The following is a 21,650-nucleotide window of genomic DNA, read 5'->3' as shown; positions in this document are numbered from 1 at the left end:
TCAGGCAGATCTTGAGGTTTGAGAATGCTGAGGCCGATGCCTTATCCCGGTTAGCTAGCACAAGTAGCAACACCATGCGGACTGTATACATAGAGGACCTACCTCGGCCTAGCATTCTCGGGGGGCAGGAGAGGTCGCTCTTGTAATACGAGTTGAGCTGAGCTAGATTGACCCACACGCGAGCTATCTGCTTCACGGGACCCTCCCTGCAGATTACAATGCGGCCTGAAGGGTAGAGTGCTAGTCAGCTAAGTACGTCATTATAGACAGACAGTTGTACCGGAGATCTTTCACGCTCCCCTACTTGCGCTGTTTGCGACCCTCAGAGGCTGAGCTTGTTCTCCGCGACACCCATGAGGACTTGTGTGGCGAACACTTGGGGGATAGGGCTCTCGCCTAAAAAGTGCTGCGACAAGGGTACTACTGGCCCACAATGAAGGTAGATGCACTCGAGTTTGTTAAGAAGTGCGACAAGTGTCAAAGGCACACCAACATCCACCACCGACCTACCGCTGACCTCAAATACCTCACCAGCCCGTGGCCCTTCGTATAGTGGGGAATCGACATTCTTGGCTCATTCCCGTCAGCGACAAGACAAAGGAGATTCTTGGTGGTGGCAGTGGATTATTTCACAAAGTGGGTGGAAGTGGAACCCCTAACGACGATCACAGCCTGCAACATACAAAATTTCTTCTGGAGGAATATAGTATGTTGCTTCGGGTTACCTCGGGTACTCATCTCTAACAACGGAAAGCAGTTCGAGGACATTAAGTTCCAGAATTGGTGCGTCGAGATGGGAATACAACAAAACTTCACCTCAGTGGCACACTCCCAGGAAAATGGGCAAGCAGAAGTCACCAACAGAGCCATACTCTGTGGACTGAATTCTCGCTTAGCCCGAGCCAAAGAACTGTGGGTAGACAAGTTGCCTAGTGTGTTATGGGCCTACCAAACTACTGTCAAGTCCGCCATGGGTGAGACCCCCTTCAACCTCACTTACGGCACAGAAGTAGTGATCCCAGCAGAGATCAAAGTGCCAACACTACGCTTGGAGGCCTACAACGAGGATACAAATGATGACAAGCTCCGTACCAACCTCGACTTGGTGGAAGAAGTACGAGACCTATCATACATTCGGACTACAGCCTACCAGCAGAGAGTGGCTTGGTACTATAACACCCAAGTAAAAAAATGACACTTCCATGTCGATGACCTGGTTCTTTGGAAGGTTATGGTACCTGAGCCCGGTGTCAGTAAGCTCGGACCAAACTGGGAAAGTCCGTACCGGGTAAGACGGGTACTCGGGGAAGGTACGTACGAGTTTGAGACCTTGGAAGAAACAAGTACCTCGAGCGTGGAACATCAGCAACCTGAGATGATACTACCTATGATTGCCAAACATCGGCAACCTCGAGATCGAGACCTTGGTCTTGGCCTCCTCCACTGCTTGAAGGAGTATCTCAGTTCGCTCCTTTACGAGGGCCTTGAGATTCTCTACCTCCCTCTTCAACGCCGCCTTTTGCCCCGTGAGCTCCTCCTTCTTAGACATCAGTAGTGTAATCAACTCCTTTTGAGCCCATGCATCTTTCTTCAACTGGTTATTTTCGTTGCGGGCCAAGTTTAGCTCGGTGTGAGCCTCGTGAGACGAGGACTCAACTGCAAGAGCTCACTTCAAGTGCAGTTCAGACTGGTATGTCAGAGCATGTACAACAAAGTTCACCTTCCAAGAGAAGAACAGTAGTTAGTACGAGAAAAGTTTCAAGTGCAAAATTGAAGAAGTCAAGACAGAACTTACCACCATACAATGGGTAGCTCGAGCTCCGAGCTGAGTGATCGATAGCTTGGCCCAGTTAGCAACCTCCTCAGTGTATATTGTGCTCTTGCTCTTGAGAATGTTGTACTTCAGAGTCAGGATGCTCCGAACTGCCTCATCGCTGCTCGAAGAAGCGGCAGCCGCAGGGGCGGGCTTCGAAGATGTTAACTCCTCGGGCGCACGGGACGGGGAGACCTTTCCTGGTTCCTCCTCGACCAGATCGATCACTGAAGGTTGCACGGTGGAGGGCTGCTCGGGCTTAGGGACGGTAGCCTGTGGAGACTCGATGCGAACTCTTTTGGCAGCTCGCTTCTTCTTCCCCTTCATTCTACCAAGGAGTTCGTTCGTAGGGATTTTCATGGTTGCTGTAACAAAAGAAAAAATGTCAGAAACAACATCGAAATAAAACAAAGGCAACACAAAATGTGATGACCTACCAGGACTCAGACCGGCCTGCACAAGATTGTCTTCGGTCACGTAGTCCGCAAACTTGAGGCCAAGCTTCGCCCAAGATCAGAGCACTTCCCTTGTCTTCAGGTCTAGTCTGACACTGGGATCCTGAATGGCCGCCCTCCAGTGGGTCGGTAAGGGTCATCCCTTAGTGTTATGGACCACGAAGTAGCCCCTTTTCCAGGTTGGGACCTTGTTTGGGAGCTCGTGTAAAAGCTTATAGCCCAGACGAGGAAATAGGTAATAAGTCTGCCTGTGCTCGGGTAGGACACATGAGGTGCTCTTCTTTATTGAAAGGATTAGCGTGTTTTTTGACATCCATAGAGTTTATAGATCATGTGACGTCCGCGCATAGACTAGACGCGACCTGGGTTATTTCTGGTTGAGTCGGGTAGCCGAACTGGTCCAACCAACGATTCGCCCGACAAGCTGCTTGGACCTCGGGCCAAATCCACTTGGACTCGTCATGTACTCCCCTCACCGGGTCAGGACCCCTGGCTCGGGGAGTGGGGGGAAATCGATGAAGGGTGATTTGGCCCGACCTATTAAAGAAGGGACATGTGGACACAACTTGACCATGAGATGACAACTCAGCCTAACACGACTAGTGTGCAATAGATCAAGTTCGGATATTCAACCACCTCGAGATAAGGTGGCCTCGAGACAAGGTCACCTCGGAACAAGATCACCTCGGTACCAAATCGCAATAGGATCTCTTTGATCCCAAGGCACTTCGGCATTCAACTTAGTTTGGAACCTAAAAGCATCAACTCGGGGATACCAACTTCAGATCACTACGTGGTGACCTCGAAAATCCCTCCAATGGATTCTGAACCTCATGGGATCACGCCGTGTAACAGCTAGCATTATCTCCTCCCCGCCCAATCCGGGCGGAATTGATAAGCCTTATCAGTTGACAACGTTATCCCTCAATTAACGCGGAAACGAATCTCATTGTGATGAAGATTTCGGAACTGATCTGCGAAACCCACAATGACTCAACTATATAAAGGCTCCACCCCCGGTGGCTCAAGGTACGCATGATTTCTCTACTCTCTAGCTCTCTACATTCTCAAAGCAATTCTTAGCTCACAACAACCTTACTAAAGCATCGGAGCGACCTCGCCGGGCTAGCAACCCCAGGTTCCCTGATTCACTCTCTTGCAGATCAACCTAGTCCGTCGTCCGACTGGAAGCCAAATCACCTCCAGCAGGGAACAGTGAAATCGCACTACATCAAAATCTTTAGAAATAAAATGGAAGAAAATAAAAAGGATAATTCGAGTAAAGATTACAAAACCCAAAAAAGAATTAAATAAATACCCACCTTAAATTCTGAATCATTTTCGAACCACCACAACTCAAAAAGGAAGAAAAGAAATAACAAAATAAGTAGTAAAAGTAGAGGAAGAAAAGACGAAAAATTATCTCCCATTTAATAGCAGTTTTAGAGATGTTTTGTTTCTTGTCCTCCCGTGACTCTCCCTCCCCTTCCTCCTCTTGCAACACCTTGTCCATGCTATTTTCGCAACCTATAGTAACTTCCCCCATTTCTTCAACCATAATTTTTGTTCAAAGCTCTTGCAACTGATGCTGTAAACTTCACTTAGCATAACAAAACCATAATTTATGGATGCGCTTAATTTCATAGATGTTGCAAACTTCACTCAGCAATGTGGACCAATCTGGGCTTCTTGGAGCAATGTTATTGGATGCGCTTAATGTTGGGACTATCTTATAATTTTTATTTTATGCTTGTTTAGTGGGGGTGTGTGAGCTTATTTATTTTTTTATTCATTTGCTTTTGGTAGAAGGGAATTGGGGGTGGGGCAGAACATGGTGCACGTGAGGCCCATTTCCATATTTTCGATCGGGAGTTTGTGTTAGGGTTGACAATGGGTTTAATACACAATTTGACTGAATCCGATTATGTAGTATAATTTTGTCTATATATAGAGAGATATTATATACAATCATATAAATTTTATAATTGATATATTTAAATTTTTATTTTTAATATTTAGACCCAAATCTGACATATTGGATTTCGGATTAGATTCAGATCCAAAGATTTGATAAATGAGATGGGATATGAATGTAGTTGGATCTAATCTGAATTGATCTGTTTACAGCCCTAGCTTGTGTGCCTGCTAATGGAGGGGGGTGCCATGTATGTTACCATCTACACTACTGGGTCATCAACCCACCTAACAAGAGTATCATTGTAAACTTTAAACTAAACTATAATTTTCTCTCTTCTTTACTTCTCTCCCTATTCTATCTTCATTCTTTCTTCCTTCTTACATATTTCTCTCGACTTTCTTTCAACAAAGTTGATCGAGAATGCCTTGAGAATAATGGGTTCATCATCAACTTCTTGAGAATGATTTGAGCTTTTGAATGCTTATTTTCATCATTTTGCCATTTGTTACTATCAGCCCAAACAATTTACTAATTTTACTTTCACTGTCAACCCCATTAACTAACTGGTCAGGGGTGAAGTGCTAGAACCTAAAGTTTGGGGAGGGGATCTTTGTCACAAAGCGAAGTTTAGGGGGCCTAATTGTTATCGCCACCAAGTACAAGGTGGCCATCTATAATCTATCCTAAAATTTATCAGCAAATCGAAACAGAAAATGTAAATAGTAGTTATATATATACCTAAGACCTGAGATTAATGCAGACTGAAAAGATTGGAAAATAAGATGATCAGATTGCTCAATTTGGAGGTGGAATATCTGTCTGCCTTCTTCATAGTTGCTCCCAAATTAATTAAAACTGCCCGAGATAAGAGTATAAGACATCCCCACTTATATTCTGGAGCTCAGGCCATACATCCAACTTGGGGTGTCAATTGGACTAGATTTGGTCTATTCCGATCCAGTTCAATGTGAGTCCATTATAAATGGATCAGGTCCAATCCAGTCCAATGAATGTTTTGCATCAATTTGGATCGGTCCAATTTAATGTTTGGACCATCTAATCTATTCAAATTTATTTTGATTTAGATTGGTTTCAACCTAAACCCGGTCCATTAACACATATATTCTTATCTTATATCAATGAATCAGATATTGACTTAATTCAACCCAATCCAATATAAATTTTTTACGGATGGACCAAGTCTAATCCAATCTAATAAATATATTGGACCGGATTAGTCCAATCCAAAATGTCTTGTTGGTCCATCCAATCCATCCAATATGATTTTGGACTGGACGGAGCCCAATCCAAAACCGGTCCATTGGCACCCTTACATCCAATTCACAAGACCCTTGTGGTGTAGCCAATTTCTCCCATCTACTAACCAACTCACACGTGCACCATAGGCTTATGCATCTCCCATGCATTTGGAACATCTCCCCCTTATAAAATATGGATGTGCTTATGGGGTGCGCGTTTTGAGGGAAGCCCATCCAAACTCGAGTTTTTCCTCATGCTGACCAACGGATGCTCTCATATCAAAGGGTGGTCCGTGTCAGATAAAAAAGGAAACATAGGGGTGTTTGGCAATTTTGTATTTTAAAAAAACAACATGCAGCACCAGCAAAATCAGATTGTTTTTAACTTTTTTTATCGATGTGGTGAAACCCCTTTAACATGATGAATAAGAAAAGAGTCTTTTGTCAAGGTTAGAGTGGATATTAGACTTTCAGCTTTGAAGGGATCCTACTTTTTGTTCATGGTTAAGTTCCCTATAAGACATTAGAGGTGCAACTTGGATCGGGTTGGATTGAGAATTTGTTAAATTTTTAATGGGCCCGAATCCTAACCAAACTACATGTATATTGTCATTCTTCAAATTGGGCAACCCAATTTATAGCCCTATGTGCCAAACCTACATCCCTGCTTCAGACCACGTTGAATTGGACTTTGAACGAAAATAAGTCCAGTTCCCAGTGAGTAGGGGTGGTTACGAACCGAGCTTTTTACGAGTTATTTGAATTTGGCTGGGCTTGGTTTAAATCGAGCTTCGAATCGAACTCAAGTATGATATATAGGTTTCTTTTTCTAATCGAGCCAAGCTCGAATCGAGTGAAACTTGGCTCGTAAGGCTTGCAAGCCTAATCAAGTCTAGTATAATAAATAAATAATTTTTATTATATACATATATACATACATATACATATAAATATATAAATATATATAATATATATAAAATATTTTTTTTTGTATGTAAAACAAAAAATAATTTCATATGAATAATTTTTGTTTTTTAGAAAAAACAAACCTAACTTACAGTTACGCTTGACACGAGCCGAACTCGAACTTGTAAGCTTTGAACCAAGTCAAGCTTGAGCTTTCGTCTAACACAATTTCAGCAACTTGAGCTCGAATCTGCCCCTACCGGTGAGCCCGCCCTAGTTACCCATTTAAAAAAAAAGGGTCAAATCATGGATACTCCTAGTGGCTCGATGACCAGCTAGGTTTCCCTAGCCCACTTGCTTGGGGACTACGTCACCAGGATGAGCAACCCTACAAGGGAAAACTGAAATAGAAGCAACCTTCAGCTTCCCTTGATGGAAGGCAGGTTTGATAATCCTACTGTGTTTGGCCTATTTTTCACCCTGGTAATATAGAATGCCTGTTGTTAACAACTTCGGGTCGTTTGACAATCAAAAGATGTATTGTGCTTTTGCATGAAGATCTGAACAACCTGAAACTAGTTTGGCTATTGTGCAATTTTTCATGTCTTTCCATGTAAAAATAAAGTGAGAAAGACGTGAAAAACTCCATTTGAAGCTTTCTGAAATCAGCCTAAAATAGACTTCTCGTATTTTTTCGACGCACCAAATTTTAGCGTCTACATTTGCTACAAACCAAACGAAAAAAAGGCCATGGGACAGTTTGCTCGGCTTCTAAACAGCCAAAAGACTGCACCGAAGACACGTCAAACGGGACTTGCAGGCTGGCTTTGGGCTTCTGAAAATGCCCAAAATTTCTAGATACAATACCCTTCATTAGAGTTGGGTCAGCGATGGTCACTCTTGGAAATGTTCCAATCCAATTAACAGATGCCTTGCCTGCATTTTTTAATCAATAGAAGCTCTATTTAGTAGTAATAGAGTATACTATTCAAAATATGAATGGATGCTAAAGAATTTGTTTGTTTGAAGTGCAAATTTCATTTCCAATAATGTAAATGTATAGGAGTGTAAATAGGCAGAGTACAAATTGTGGTTCACTTTTGCTTTATATTTGACTGTGTTATTTGTTTATGAAAAGTAAAATAAGAAGAAAAATAATATAGCGCCCACCTTATATGAAAAAAAATGGAGGGAGGATAGTTATTTGTTTGGGAATGAGATATGAAGCAAGATGATGGGGTTCTCTCTTTATAAGAGAGAGAATTGAGGTGGTAGAAAGGTGATGCAAATTTTGCATTAGTTTTTGAGATGCAAAATTTGCATTGCCATTGGGTGCAAATAAGACAAAAAAGTACAAATTTCTTATCACATAGGTGTGCAAATCATAATTATAAGCAAACAGATGCAAAACTAAACTGGGTGCAAAATTTATACAGTTCCAGAAACAAACAGATCCTAAATAAATAAGGCAATTAGAGAATTTTTTCCACATATAAAATTTTTGTATGATCAAGAAACCAACAAATGTTCACAATAACATGATCAGATCACTTTAATGCTTAAGGCACCGGGGGGTTAGCATGGAAGATGAAGTAAAATAAGAACTGAAAACAAAACTAAAATAAAAGCTAAAACAAAAATGAACCAGCATTTGCATTCTTCTTATTTGCACTCTCGGCTTAGTTTGGAAGTAGTATAAATACAAATATATACAATGCAAATACAGGTTTAAAAATATAAAATACAAGGCTTTGCACTGTATATATTTGTATTTGCACTAGTACAAATGCATGAGAGTACAAATGAAAAAAATTTTAGGTTGTACTTTATTCTGTTTCATGTCTTAATTTACTTTATTTGTATGCAATCAAACAAAACAAGTTAAAATTTAAAACAAAAATAAGTCAGAACATGGTTAAGTTTTGCATCAATACAAATTTATTTACATTGCAACAATGTAAATAGAATTGCACTACAAACAAACAATGACATCTAATCATATTCGGACTCCCATTTTAGTTACTGGTGATTTGAGCCAAACATTTCCACCTAATCATATATATCTGGTTAACTTTTAACACCAAAACAAAGTTTTTATTTATTTTTTTCTCTCCCACATCCAACTAAATGCATTAAAATGGAAGAGTTGTAATCCCCTATGGAGGCTGATTTTACTCCAAATGATCTTTCGTAGATCTATCATACTGTGGGACACGTGGCAAGTTATCAGGGTCCGGATAAAATTTTGTCTCCAGTAGATCTGTTCATGGCCATGTAACCGACGGGCTAGCCCAATCCACCTAGTTCTATATTGCACTTGGACATAATTTTAGGCCTATAGGTTTAGGCCCAAGCTTAGGATTTCTCAATCTAACACATAAGGGTTGTGTTTTGTTCTATTGTTATTTCTCTAAGGCTTTTAAAATCGAATCGGACAACGAACTAGTTAGGATCCGATTTTTGGGTCGAACGGTCTAATCGTTCGAATTGAATGAACGATCCAATCTGACAAAAAAAAAAAAAAGAAAAAAAAAACAGCTAAACTATTGAATGGTTCGACTGCCTAGATCAGCAATTTACTGACCAAATCAATGAATTTTGGAGAAATAATAGTTCTGAGGTAAAATGGAACTGGTCACCGATTCTCATTTTTTTCCGGTCTGATTTTGACATGACCCCAACTTTCTTGGATGGAACACAAAAATTTTGAGACTGTTCATTTTTTTTTTGTCAATACTTGGATGGTTAATAAAGAAAATTAGATGACACTCAAAGGTCATTTGTGTCTTTTAAAATGCCACTTAATGGCTGATTAACCACAACTACTAGATTGACACATTTTAAAAGTTCAGATACTGAATTGTTGCATTTTAAAGTTTGAAGACCAAAGTCGCTACTTGGTGCAAAATACAGAGTAAGGTGGTTGCATCCACACTTGGTATACTTATGTGCTGTCAATGGGTTTGGTCTGGTCTGGGTCGGGGCAGATCCAGTCCTGACCCGAACCAGTTTTGACCAATAAGACCTAATGATAATCGACAAATATACCTGTATTTTGGTTCTAAAGTTGTTAGTTTGGTAAATTGACACGTTTGGACATCATAATATTATAAGTATATTATAGGAAAAAAGATGAATTTTTTATGGTGAAAGACCAAGCTGCGATGTGAATGGACCGGAATTACAGCCAAAATATAAGCTGCTGCATTTGCCATTTCTTATTTTAAAAACTTATTTCATTTTTGTAGTTAAAAACCTTTTTAAAATCATGAAAATAAGGGAAGGAGTATAAAAGGATTCTGGATCTCCTGTCCATGAAAACTCTGCCTACGTTTATCTCAGTCATAGATGGAGAACATCTCATCTTCTGCATTATATTATGCAGGGGGAGATGTTCCCAATTCACAGGGGATAGTGTATTATGGGTAGGAGTGGGCAGAATTATCGTGAACAGGAAATCCGGAGTTGTATAAAAGAAAAGCCGGTTAGGGGCGGAGCTGACCGAGTCCAAATCTAACATCTGACAAACCTTTTCACAGTTTCATCGATTATACGCAGCATTGCTGTGTATGCTGTCATAACTGTTGAAGTGATTGAATCAAATTGTATTAATATTTTTGTCTTATAAATAAAGATAAAATGGTAAAAATATAAAAAAAAAAAATTGTATGGGTTCAAGCCAAGGTTGTTAAAACTGAATCGGACAGGGAACCGTTTGGGGTCTGGTTACTGGGTCAAATAGTCTGATCATCTGGTTCAAATGGATGGTCCGTTCTGACAAAAAATTAAAAAAAAATACAAAAAATGGCCAAAAACCATTCGTGGGTCAAATGGTTAGACAAATCGATTACCTCAATCAACGATTCGTTGACCAAATCAACAATTTTTTATCAAAAAGTGGTTTTGAGATAAAACAAAACTGATCAGATGATCGATTTTCATTTTTTTCAATCCAATCTAGTTTTGAAAACATTACTTCAAACTATGATATCCGAAAAGCTTATAATCAATCAAGTGATATTCATCAAAATTCATTAGGATATTTTGTTGGGATGAAAGTGTGGATGGTTGGTGCCTTACATTTGGGCCTGTAATTGGATCAAATTTCAATCCAATTCATTTAAATCTGAGTTCGGACCGATCAAGAATTAATGGCATCCAAACTTGACCAGAAATATGATAGGATGTATGAACAATGCATCTGAGTTCGATTCTGATCCTACTTTTTGGATTTCGGATTTCATTTGACTCTGCTCAACTTACTCTAAGACCAATATAAGCTGTCTTGTTGAAAGCCCAATTTTGTATTAAATACATTAAGGCTGCGTTTGGAATAGGTGTATATCCCAGTTTGGTGTAGTTTTACATCGTGGTCCACTTTTCTATGGTTTTGGTTGGGATGTAAAAAAACACCGAAAGCCGGTGTAAAACTTTATTTTGAAATATGTTTGCATCGATAATCAATGTATAAAATTGATCGATTTTTTCGATGTAAAACTTAATCGAACCGCTTTTCTGTGTAAAAAATGGCTCATTCTCCTGCTCTGTCACCACTGAGCTTCTTTTGCCGACATCCTCCACCGTCAAGTTTCCTGTTTCTATCGTCGTTTCCGACTCACTCTTCTCTCTTCCACTTCCTCCCTCTCTCTCTCTCTTATCTCTTCCACTCCTTCACGCCTACCCAGAAGACCAGAGCCTCTCAAAAGAAAAAAAAGGGAAAGCAAAACCGTCACTACCTCCATCTCTTCTTTTTCTCCTCTTCACGGATCCATTTCGAATTGAAACTTGAAAGTTTTCCCTCCCGGAAAATGAAAAAGAAAAGAGAATTGACGATAAATAATAATAACATATTAGAGAGAGTATCAAACCGGATTGGATTGGATATTTTACACTAAAAGAGAAGTCAATTAAGCTTTTCTCCTATTAGATAAAAACTCATAAATATTTCTTATTTTATTTGTCTTTCTTCATATTCTCTTCGCTATTATTGTCAAGAAAATAGAGAGCTCGAACCAACAGGAAGAAAAACACCTAAAAATGGATTCAAGCGGTACCAGAGTAAAGAAGGTTAAAAGAATTTCCAGCATTTTAATATGAATAAAGATGGAGGTCTCAATAGGCAAGAAATGGTGTATCTCGTCGTCGCCGAAAATCCTAGGATTAAATGAGCAAATAAATGCTATCCTTGATGAGGTTTTTAGAGCCTACCTAGGCTTCATCAATGGCGAAAATGGTCTCTTCTACAAGGATTAAAATATCGGTATCGATTATCGTATCGGACAACTTAGATATGAATACAGATACGAATACGCTTTGAAAACATATGGATACGGATGAAACATGTGAACAACTTGGATACACTAGGAAAACACATGTAAATTTCATAAATACATTAATAACACTAAATTTATGGTCAAACAGCCATAAATAATGTATAAATATATAAGAAATTGTACATAAAAATATATCATACAATGCATTAATTAAGAGTCCAAGATGGAATTATTATATTTATCGTAATTATTATATCAATTATTTTCTATTTTATTATTTTTACATTTTAACATTAACAAAAAAGTTAATCAAATATTAAATTCTCAAATATAAACTAAATTATCATTTAATAATTTATAAAAATATATAATTTTAACTTAAAATATATAAAATTGGTTAAAATTTATAAGATATATATCATATGCAAATTCATAATTTTTATTTATTAAAATAATTGTTTCATTGTTAAAATTTTTATTTGTATAATTTTTTTTGAAATTAAAAATCAATTTTCCATATAAATGTAGATTAATGAATTTGATAAATTCAATTTAATATTATATTTTTGAATATTTTGCAAACAAAGTTTCATTTTTGGTAAATAATAAATATGTTGTCATTTAATGTAAATTAAAATATTAATTAATAATTATAAAAATATATAAAATTTGTTAGATATATATCATGTGAAAATTTATAAATTTTAAGTAGTAAGGTAATTATTCTACTATTAATATTTTATTTGTATACATTTCTTGAGATTAAAATCATCTTTTGATATAAATACTTTTTTGTACTTTTAATGTAAATATAGAATTAATAGATTATTTATTCCATTTGTTTACAAAGTACTAATTTTAAATATTATTTATTTTAATTTTTAATTGGGGTTGTTAAAAATAATAATGATTATTTATTTGATAGGCATTAATAAAAGTTATTTCCTTAATTATCGCAAATTATGGCATGGTCAAGTGGTTTGATGGAGAGTTTAAGGCGTTCGGTCACATGTGCAATGTCTTGGTTCAAATCATTTTATTAGCGTGGAATTTGACATTTTTAATCGAAGATGCTGCCATATCGGTTGGTATCCTTGCTTATCGGTACCAACCAGCACTTATCACATGAAGTTTTACACCTATGTTAATTCCAAACGCATATAAAAAATACTTTAATGTTTTATACTATTCTTCTCATGGTTTTCTTCTTTTTTCCCCAAAAATTGGATTTTCCCCCAAAACCATTGATTTTGGTCAATGAATCGTTGAACCGGGCAATTAATTATTCAAACCATTCGAACAATTTTGACCGTTTTTTATTTTTTATTTTTTTGTCGTTTGACCTGGGAACTAGACCCCTGACTGGTTCAGTTGTGTGATCAACCCATCACCCAATTTTCCCATTTAAATGGGTTGGGTTGGGTTGTGGATAACCATTGGATTAACAAAATCAATGGGTTTTTCCAGATTGGACGATCAGATCGAAAAAACCGGGAATCAGTCAGTTGACCAGTTTTGTTTTTCCCAAAAACCGGATTTTCCCCCAAAATTAATTTCTTAGCCTTTTTTTTTAATTTTCTTTGTTTGAATTAAATAATTTATAATTAATGCATTAATTTTTTATTAATTATTGACTAAATTTAGTTTTGTCTTGAATCAATAAACTTCACCCAACATAAATCCAAATCAATTTGACCCGAGTCCGAACAAGTTCAATGCGGTCCGACCCGATCCAACATATACAGATTCGGGTCGACCCAAATCCGACATAGACCCCGGCCAGGATGATTCGGTGCTGCTTGCTTTGTTCAATTTGGGTCGTCCGGTCTAGTCAATATTCACCTTGCCTGACCCGAATCGATGCAAGCCGATCCCGATCGATCCGAATCCGGAAAGTTCTGGGCGAGATGATTCGGCCTCCACATGATTTGCATGACCTGGATCGTCCGTCCAACCAATATCAACACAGCCGACCCGAATCTAGACCGACCTGATATACTTACGTCGACCCAGTTTGGGTCAGCAGATCCGGTCCCAAACCCATGCACAAACCTGATATGGTCCGATTCAAGTCAATCCACCATTGACTAGACCAATCCGATCCGGTCTGACCGGACTGATCTAGATCTAAACGGTTCAAACACCCTTGAACCTAAGTGGTTCAAGTTGGTCTGACCACTTTGAACCTAAGTGGTTCGGTCAAACCCAAAATCCAAACATAGTCAAATGGCTTTGCCGCTTGTGTAAAAATTTCATGCATGTAATGCGATTTGAACTTTTACCACTTATGTAAATAATAACTACAATTACCACCAAGCTATGACAAAGTTATTTGTTAATATAGAGTTAGTTTATTTTTTAAGTCCATAAATATAAGATTAATGGGTTTGGGTGAGTTTGATTGGGTTAAAGCGGGTTTGGGTTGAACTCAACCCATTTAATTTTATATAACTGAGTCATTAATGGGTTGGTGGGTTAGATGGGTTAGGTTGAAGCTCAACCCAAACCAAACCCAACCCAACCCAACCCGCCCAATTGCCACCCCTAGTAGCAGATATGTGAATGCTTAGATTGTTGAGTGGTAAATCAGAAAGAATAGGGTTAGAAATGAAGTCATACGAAAAAACCTAAAAATAGCTCAAATACTTGATAAAATGAGAAGAAGTAGACAAAGATGGTTTGCTTATGTGCATAGAAGACCATCTACAAAACCTATTAGGAAAAAGGTGATTTGTTACAAGTAGAAGGGATTAAAAGAGATTCGGAGAAACCTATAAGAAAATCATTTGTACTGCCCCCTCGTTTTTTCATTATCTCTTCTCTTTTATTGACCATTTCCTCCAATAGAGCTCTCACTTCTCTTGCAATTTCTTTCATCCTCTTGTTCTTTTTTGTTGGAAGAAACCTATAAGAAAATCAAATGATAATAGTCAAACAATATACACAAATTAAAGATTTATTATAAGTTTGTGAATTGTTTTTTCCTTAGGTCTGTTTGTTTTTTGGATTTTGAGAGGGAGAAAGTTGGTCAATGGAATTTTGGTTTCCATTATAACTAAAATACCCATGTTCCTTTTTCAATACCCATACATGCTCAGTACTTGTGCCACAGACAAAAGAAAATAGTAGTTTATATCAATCCTATAGAAGTGAAATAAAAAAAAAAAAAACATGTTTTCATTTTTAAATACATTTGCTAATAGCTTAATTTTCTAATCAAAGTTGCACTTTTGTTATCAGAAAAGACACATGGAAGTAAGCATTTTACAATTTGTTGATGTAACACTTTCTAGACACAAGAAAAACAAAAAACAATATGTGCTAAAAATGCTACTTGTTCTCTACAGAAATTTTAATAGATAGTATCTCCTTATGTGATCATAAAATCTAAGGGGTTTTCACCAATATATATGGCTTTGTTTTTCAAAACAAAAACAATTACCAAAATCAATATAATTATATTGTTTTCTTGGCCCATATGAAAGTTGTTTTTGTTTTGTGAAAACCCAACTATACATGTCACCAAAAACTCCCCAAGTGAAACCACAACATAATTTATATGAACACTTGTCTTTTTTCAGATAAAAAATAGGTTGTGGGTATTTGATGATTTGCAGCTTTCAGCAACCTGATATTAGAACATTCATTGGTTTATAAGACTACAAATAAGTGTACCATATGCAATAATGTCCATAATTCAAATATTGTAACTAGGGTTTAGAGAATGAGGCTGACTTCATATAATTGGATAAGGCTAGCTATTAGATGAAAATGGTGACAATAAAGAAGTGGAACCCAAATAAAAAACTTAGCCTACCTGAAACCTGGGATATAAATAGACATAGCAGCCTGGACAACAAGGTGAGACAGTTCATATTGGAGTTCAAATATTCGTCTCCCTTCTTCAAAGCTGCTACCAAATGCTGACCTCGAGATGACATCTCTAGTCAAAATTTGGAGTTCAGGACACATGTCCACTTCACATGACCCTTTTGAGGCAGCCAACCTTTCCCATCTTGTGATCAGCTCACTGCAACTGGTAGAAAATGCTGGCAACATTCCCTATACATAACAACAAAACAAAACCACCATAGTTGAGAGAAAGAGAGGTGAATTAGTAAACAATATTAGTAAGGGTCCATTTGGTTCACAGGAAGAATGACTCTAGTTATTTGGTTGAATCGAATGGGATTCCAATTCCCATTCCTGGTGAAATAGCTAGCATTCCCCCATTTGAGGGAATGATCATTCTATTCCAATTCTAACTGTAAACCAAACAGACCCTAAATCTTTAGTTGGTTTGTTGTATTCAAATAACTCAAATTAAGAAGAAAACCATAATAAATAGAAGACAACCTTTAGCTTCTCTGCATGGAATGCGGGATTGATGATTCTTCTATGTGTAGCCCATTTTTCTTCATCGTAGCTTATCAGTCCTTTTACCAATAACTTGGTGAGAGGATTTAATTTGTCTCTCTCAAAGTGTCCAAACTTGTTAAACAGAATGTCCTTTACTAATTCTGGATCCGTAACATACACAATGGGAGTTCTCCCATTCCATGATAACGACATTTCACCTGTGACAATTAAAAGGAAACTATAGTTTACAAAAAAAAAAAAACTTATATAGACTGTGTGCTTCGGGTTTTTGAAAGTGTTTTGGCTTCATACTACAATGTTCTTAAAAGCAGTTCTTACCAAACGGCACTCAAAACCATTTTTTTACCTCAGTTTTGTTTTCCACAGCCCAAATTAAGCTCAAAAGCACAAGTTTATTATCTCAGGGGAATTAGGGCTACAAGCTTATTAATATATTATTAATAATATGAACAAAAATGACTAAGTTTAATATTGTATTTCATAAACAAAATGAATTCAAAACTGAACTTATATCAATTTAGTATAAACATTTGTCAATTGGATACCATTTACAGCCCTATTAGAAACCAAATGATCTAATATAATGATATTGACCCTCTACATTTTTCTTTTCTCTCTCTCTCTCTCAAGGAACCATTCAATCTAAAAGTTTAAGCTGTTAGTTAAGGTCCCTGAATAGGTTTTTATTCTCTAACAGCTCCTTCATGTGATTTGAAGTGTAGGCAAGCACAATCTCTCTCATTCCTTGTGCTGAAATTTAATTAATTATAAGGGTAATAGACTTAAATATACTCTGAATTTTGAATTTTCGTAAATTGATTTAAATATACCCTGAGTTTTTCAAAAGGACTTAAAAATACCTTATGACTCTTTTACCCTTCATTTTTTTTCAAATTTTTAAAGTCTACCTTGAATTTTTCAAACTCATTATTAGAAAAGTATAAACAAAAGTCATAAATCAAAAACAATAATTAGATAAATAGAGAGAGAATGAAAAAAGAAAATTATAGATTGAAAATAGTAAACAATACTCAAACCAGAAATGGTGATTAGATCTACAAAGGCAAGAATACTCACTTGGGTTTGGAAGAAAGAATGGCTAGTAATAACAGAATTGTTAGACAGTGTATGTCCTTAGCTCCAATCAGAATGATGTACCTTATGACATTTAATGTAAATGATTAAAATACATATTTGATTCATGTTATTATGGTGTGTTTCTGTGTAATACCCTTAAACTGGACACATATGAGACTCGTGTTAGTTTAGAATCTTTACAGCCGTTGGATAGATTTGAGGAGATTTATCTTGCCAAGGTTGACACTGATGTGCCGCCAAGTTGGTTGGGGTGACTTGTCTCAGCTGCCAGGGTGAGACCTAAGGTACATTTAGTGTAGGTTTTCTTGAAAACCTGAACCGGACCAGAATTCCAGTATTGCCCTGGACCTTGGACATAGATGGGCAAAACTGAAATGTTACACCTGACCCCTAGACTCGATTATGATACTACACTAGGTGTCGGATTGGGCTGTCTTTGATAAGCCAATCAGTGAGACCCTTAGAGGGGGTCAAAATCTGGGTATGTTGGGACAGTTCGAGAATTCATCTGATTGGGTGATCATAGTGTAAGGATCAGCCCCTTTGTCGGACAAAGTGAATGATCGGGGATGCACTCTCTCTGATGGAAACCAAAACTGTCGGCAACCGATTTCAACCATTGAAATTTGTTTTGCAAAATATATATTTATATGGAGATATATATACATACATACATACATAATATATATATATATTATGGGCTGATGTTAAGTGTAAGACCATTGATGGTAATATCTGATGGGCTAATCTTGCATCTGCCCACAGTCCTTGGGTTTTTATAAGGTGGCTTGACCCAGGGACCATTTAATGTAAATGTTGGGCCCATTAAGAGCCCATGGTGATGGACTCAGGGGTTCACTGTATCCTACAGTGAATTCGACCAGGCCTTGTAACAAAGGCTGGACTGAACCCATGTGGCTGATGTGTAGATCAATGTTTAGGTCCCATGCCATACAAGGATATCCAATTGGACAGCAGTTTGGAGAATAAGTGAGCACATGGACTTAATGGGCCTAAAGCCCAATTCGAACTGATTTAGATCAGTAGATAGGATAAGAGATAATCTCTATCCACTCAGAGAGTACAGATCCAAATAGAGATTTGTATCAGGAAACTCCTAATTAGATTAGCAGGGCTGATCTTTATCTACAAATAAGATAAGGGATTATCCTTATCTCTTAAAGAGAATCCATATCCAAATGCAAGATTTGGATTAGGAAACTCCTAATGGGATTAGGAGAACCTCTCTTTAAAGTTATAAATAGAGGAGGAGGGTGAACCCCAATTCATCCTTCAGCTTACTGATACAAGAGAGAAGACAACATACAGTTGGACTGACACCATCTTCTGCTCTTGCCTTCTCTTGCTATTGCCGCCATTGCTAGTTCAATCTCCACCTATAAGAGCGATGAAGAAAGGTTCTTGATATCAATTTTTTGAGAAAAACTTATCTGAAGTCATGCTCACTCGCCCTCCATCAGATTCTTGGTGAAGAATCAGGTTCTTGCTAAAGAACTCCCCTGTTGATTCTGCTCCACCCTACGCTGTGTCATCTTTAGTGGAAGCAGTCTTTGGTGATCTCCTTGGATGTGAATACCTTCATTGGGAATTACTACTACTCTGTATCAGGTATATCCCTCTCCTACATTTTGGTTTCAGATCTGGTCAGGTTTAGGGTTCAAAAATGTGATTCCCACATGAGAGAGAGAAATTTTTGAAATTTCGCCCAACCTACCTACAGGGTTCAGCCATCCATATGATGGATCTCTCATCCCTTCAAGAATAGAGAGACAAAAAATCCACAAGCAAACAAGGCTGAAATGGAGTAAGTGGATAAATTACAATGGAACTTCTAAAATGTGATATTATAAGAGATTGAAAGGATTTCCTTAAGATTGTGTTTGGTTTGAAGGAAAAAGTAGAGAAAGAAAGGAAAATGTAGGGAAACCTATACAAGCCTAAAGGTTGGGAAAGGAAGGGAAAGGCAAGAAATCCATGCCTTTCCCTTCCTTTTCCCTACTTTTTCCTCCAAACCAAACACAGCCTAAGAGTTGAAAAAGGCTTTTTAGATGGCAGAAATGGAATTTTACGAGTAAAATTAAATCATCCATAGGCGGCCCGCTTATGGACTACCCAGAAAAGTTTACCAATTAGATGGTTTGATGCAACCAAGACATAGAATGTTGATGAGTATTGGTTTGTGTCAGCTTCTATGTATTGGCTTTTGGCTATACTAAAAGGAGATTCCCCCCCCCCTCTCTCTCTCTAGCCATGTGCCCTTGTTTTATTTATTAATTTCTTTGCTAATATTATTTCTTAGTGAACCTTAGACATAATTAATAGTGTTTTCTTCTTCTTCTTCTTCTTCCACCTGACATCTCTTTCTTTTGTTTCTCATATAAAAGGGCAAAATAAGATTTAAAAATTTTTAAATTTATTGTTTCATTGATGGAGGGTATGTTTGAATCCAATAAAGTTGATTCACAAGATATATTTAAGTCTATTTAAAAAACTGATGATACCTTTGACTCTATTTATCAAAACTGTGTTCAAATCTCTTATCTAATTATAATAAGGGATCAGAATCAAAACAATGGACCACTTGATCAAGGAGGCTCTGATACCATATCAAAACTTAAACTGTTAGATGAGGTCTCTAAATAAGTTTTTTGTCTCTCTCTTTTATTGTCTATAAAAATTAGAATTAGATCAAACAGAGATCCAACATGTCGCCATAATTGGCCAAATATCCTCAACATACATCTAAAGCATACTAAAGAGAGAGAAACTGAAATAAATAATGTTGGGGAAAGAACATACCGTAAGTCTGAATAGTATGATGTACAAACGGGATGACACGTCCCACAATGTTGTGAGAGAGGCTGTCGACGGGCTTGGACAGTGCTTCCTTCCTCAACCTCGCTTCCTCTTTCTTGTTTCCGAACAACAACCTATAGGGATGTCCCCTGATGCCTTTCTCCTTCAAACCCCTCTCCACCTTCATGGGCCTCCACCATATCTAGTAAAACACCCAGGCCCCTGTCAGTATTACACCACATAAGGCTATAAAGCTAATTTCTCCCATACCCATACCCATACCCATATTAATTGTGTCTGTATGTGCTTCTCTCTCTTCTCTCTTCTCTGCGTGTGTGTGTTTGAGAGATTGAGAGAATGGGAGGGGGTGGTTCTGAATATATACCTTAGAAAGAACCCAGAGGTCTACACCGGAAAGGTTCCCGGTTTGCAGCACTGGTTCAACCGGTGGAGCAACCGGGTGATGCCATTGACATGTGAGAACAAATTTTGGCATGTTAGTTCATACCAGGTCTATATATAAAACCATTTGGTTTTGGTTGGGCCAATTCGGTTTTCAAGGTATGCTTGTCTTATCCATCAACTATTTGGAAGTCTAAACTTTGAAAAATCAAACTAGTTACTTGAGGAAGATAAACACGTCCTCTCTTAAGATGGAGAACCACAGTCCAGAGAGCTTTTTCTGGTCAATTGTTGACTGGAATCCCCACTGTTCTATCTATTATTTGTGGTGTTGTCATGAACAGAAAACCTCTAAGTGACACCTAAGATGTAGGATACGTAAGCCATGACATCCCAAAACCGATGCAAGCGACTTATAAATATCTATGTTTGTTTTTTCTCCAAACCCTACGGAACATTGGCATGTTAGCGTGTTAGTGTGTGGGACCCATAAAATTGTGGCCCATAGTTGTAGTCATTAGGGTTTCTCAGTCAACGACTTCCAACTTCCATTTGGTTGAGTCTAAGGTAAACTATTGGGCCCTAAAATCTCTCTCAACCATTCTATTATTATCTAACTTTAATTTAAAATTCAATTATGGAGGATAACGATAAGAAAAAGAGTGAGGAGTGGCTAAGCAAATTAGGAGATGTGTTTGTTTCTCACAAGGCTCTTGTTTGACGAGGTTCCTAAGGATGGAAATTATGTATATATATATATATTCATGTTAAATATATATATTATTATATATAATATTATTTAGATTATTTATATATCAAAATATATTTAAAATAGTATTTATATTTATCTTAAGTAAATTTATTTTGCAAAAAATATTGTTAACTAAAAAATTTTGGAGATCGGGTCCCCACAAGGAACCTATCCCCATCGAAGATCAAAGATGGAGGACAATTTTTCTCCCCAATGGGGATCGGAGTGGGGGATGGGGATTTGTTTTAGAATCAGAATCGAGGATAGGGAATATGATCCCTGCCCCAAACCCACCCCATTACCATTCTTAAAGGTACACTGATGAGGGAACCACCTACAAAATAGGGTGGATAGGGTCCATCCCTTTTTCCAATCTTTTAAGAGTAGAGAATCCCCTTCATTTTTCTAACACCACCAAATTTTCTTTGAGATAAAGGAGATTGTTGAAAGAGGGCCAAGTACTAGAGTAAGTACAAACATCATTGAGAGAGAATAGAAAATTGTTAACTCTTGCAAGACTATTAGTCTACATAGAAAGAGCCTTCAAGTACAAGGAGCAATTTGTTGAAGTTGCTAGA

At 37.5% G+C, this 21,650-nt stretch overlaps 2 protein-coding genes across 2 annotated transcripts; one reads left to right on the top strand and one right to left on the bottom strand.

Moving 5' to 3' along the window:
- The first annotated feature begins 793 nt into the window (after positions 1–793).
- On the top strand, positions 794–1,195 carry LOC148866933 (uncharacterized). The gene has a single exon (XM_088976442.1). It carries the CDS (start codon positions 794–796, stop codon positions 1,193–1,195), a length of 402 nt encoding a protein of 133 aa, XP_088832568.1.
- Positions 1,196–1,381: 186 nt separating this feature from the next.
- LOC148866932 (cytochrome P450 CYP72A616-like) lies at positions 1,382–20,415 on the bottom strand. The gene is made up of 7 exons (XM_088976441.1): positions 20,305–20,415; positions 19,923–20,121; positions 15,981–16,201; positions 15,442–15,686; positions 14,396–14,529; positions 1,804–2,178; positions 1,382–1,656 (listed from the first exon to the last, which is right to left on the bottom strand). Exons 1-7 carry the CDS (start codon positions 20,413–20,415, stop codon positions 1,382–1,384), a joined length of 1,560 nt encoding a protein of 519 aa, XP_088832567.1.
- Between the last annotated feature and the right edge of the window lie 1,235 nt (positions 20,416–21,650).

This window comes from Nelumbo lutea, chromosome 3 (genome assembly GCF_056320005.1).
Source record: "Nelumbo lutea isolate HS-2025 chromosome 3, American lotus-T2T, whole genome shotgun sequence".
In the NCBI taxonomy this organism is placed as follows: Eukaryota; Viridiplantae; Streptophyta; class Magnoliopsida; order Proteales; family Nelumbonaceae; genus Nelumbo; species Nelumbo lutea.
The sequence above is the reverse complement of the archived record's forward strand: the minus strand, read 5'-3'. Positions and strand labels throughout refer to the sequence as shown.

What these genes read in the sequence shown, in the direction of transcription:
- LOC148866933 (XM_088976442.1), top strand. Translation starts at nt 794, where the DNA reads ATGGGAATACAACAAAACTTCACCTCAGTGGCACACTCCCAGGAAAAT.
- LOC148866932 (XM_088976441.1), bottom strand. Translation starts at nt 20,415, where the DNA reads ATGCCAAAATTTGTTCTCACATGTCAATGGCATCACCCGGTTGCTCCA. An exon ending in ACCTCTGGGTTCTTTCTAAG is followed by an intron (nt 20,122 to 20,304) that starts GTATATATTCAG and finishes GTGTTTTACTAG; the next exon opens with ATATGGTGGAGGCCCATGAA. An exon ending in ATTTATATCCCAGGTTTCAG is followed by an intron (nt 14,530 to 15,441) that starts GTAGGCTAAGTT and finishes ATTTTCTTATAG; the next exon opens with GTTTCTTCCAACAAAAAAGA.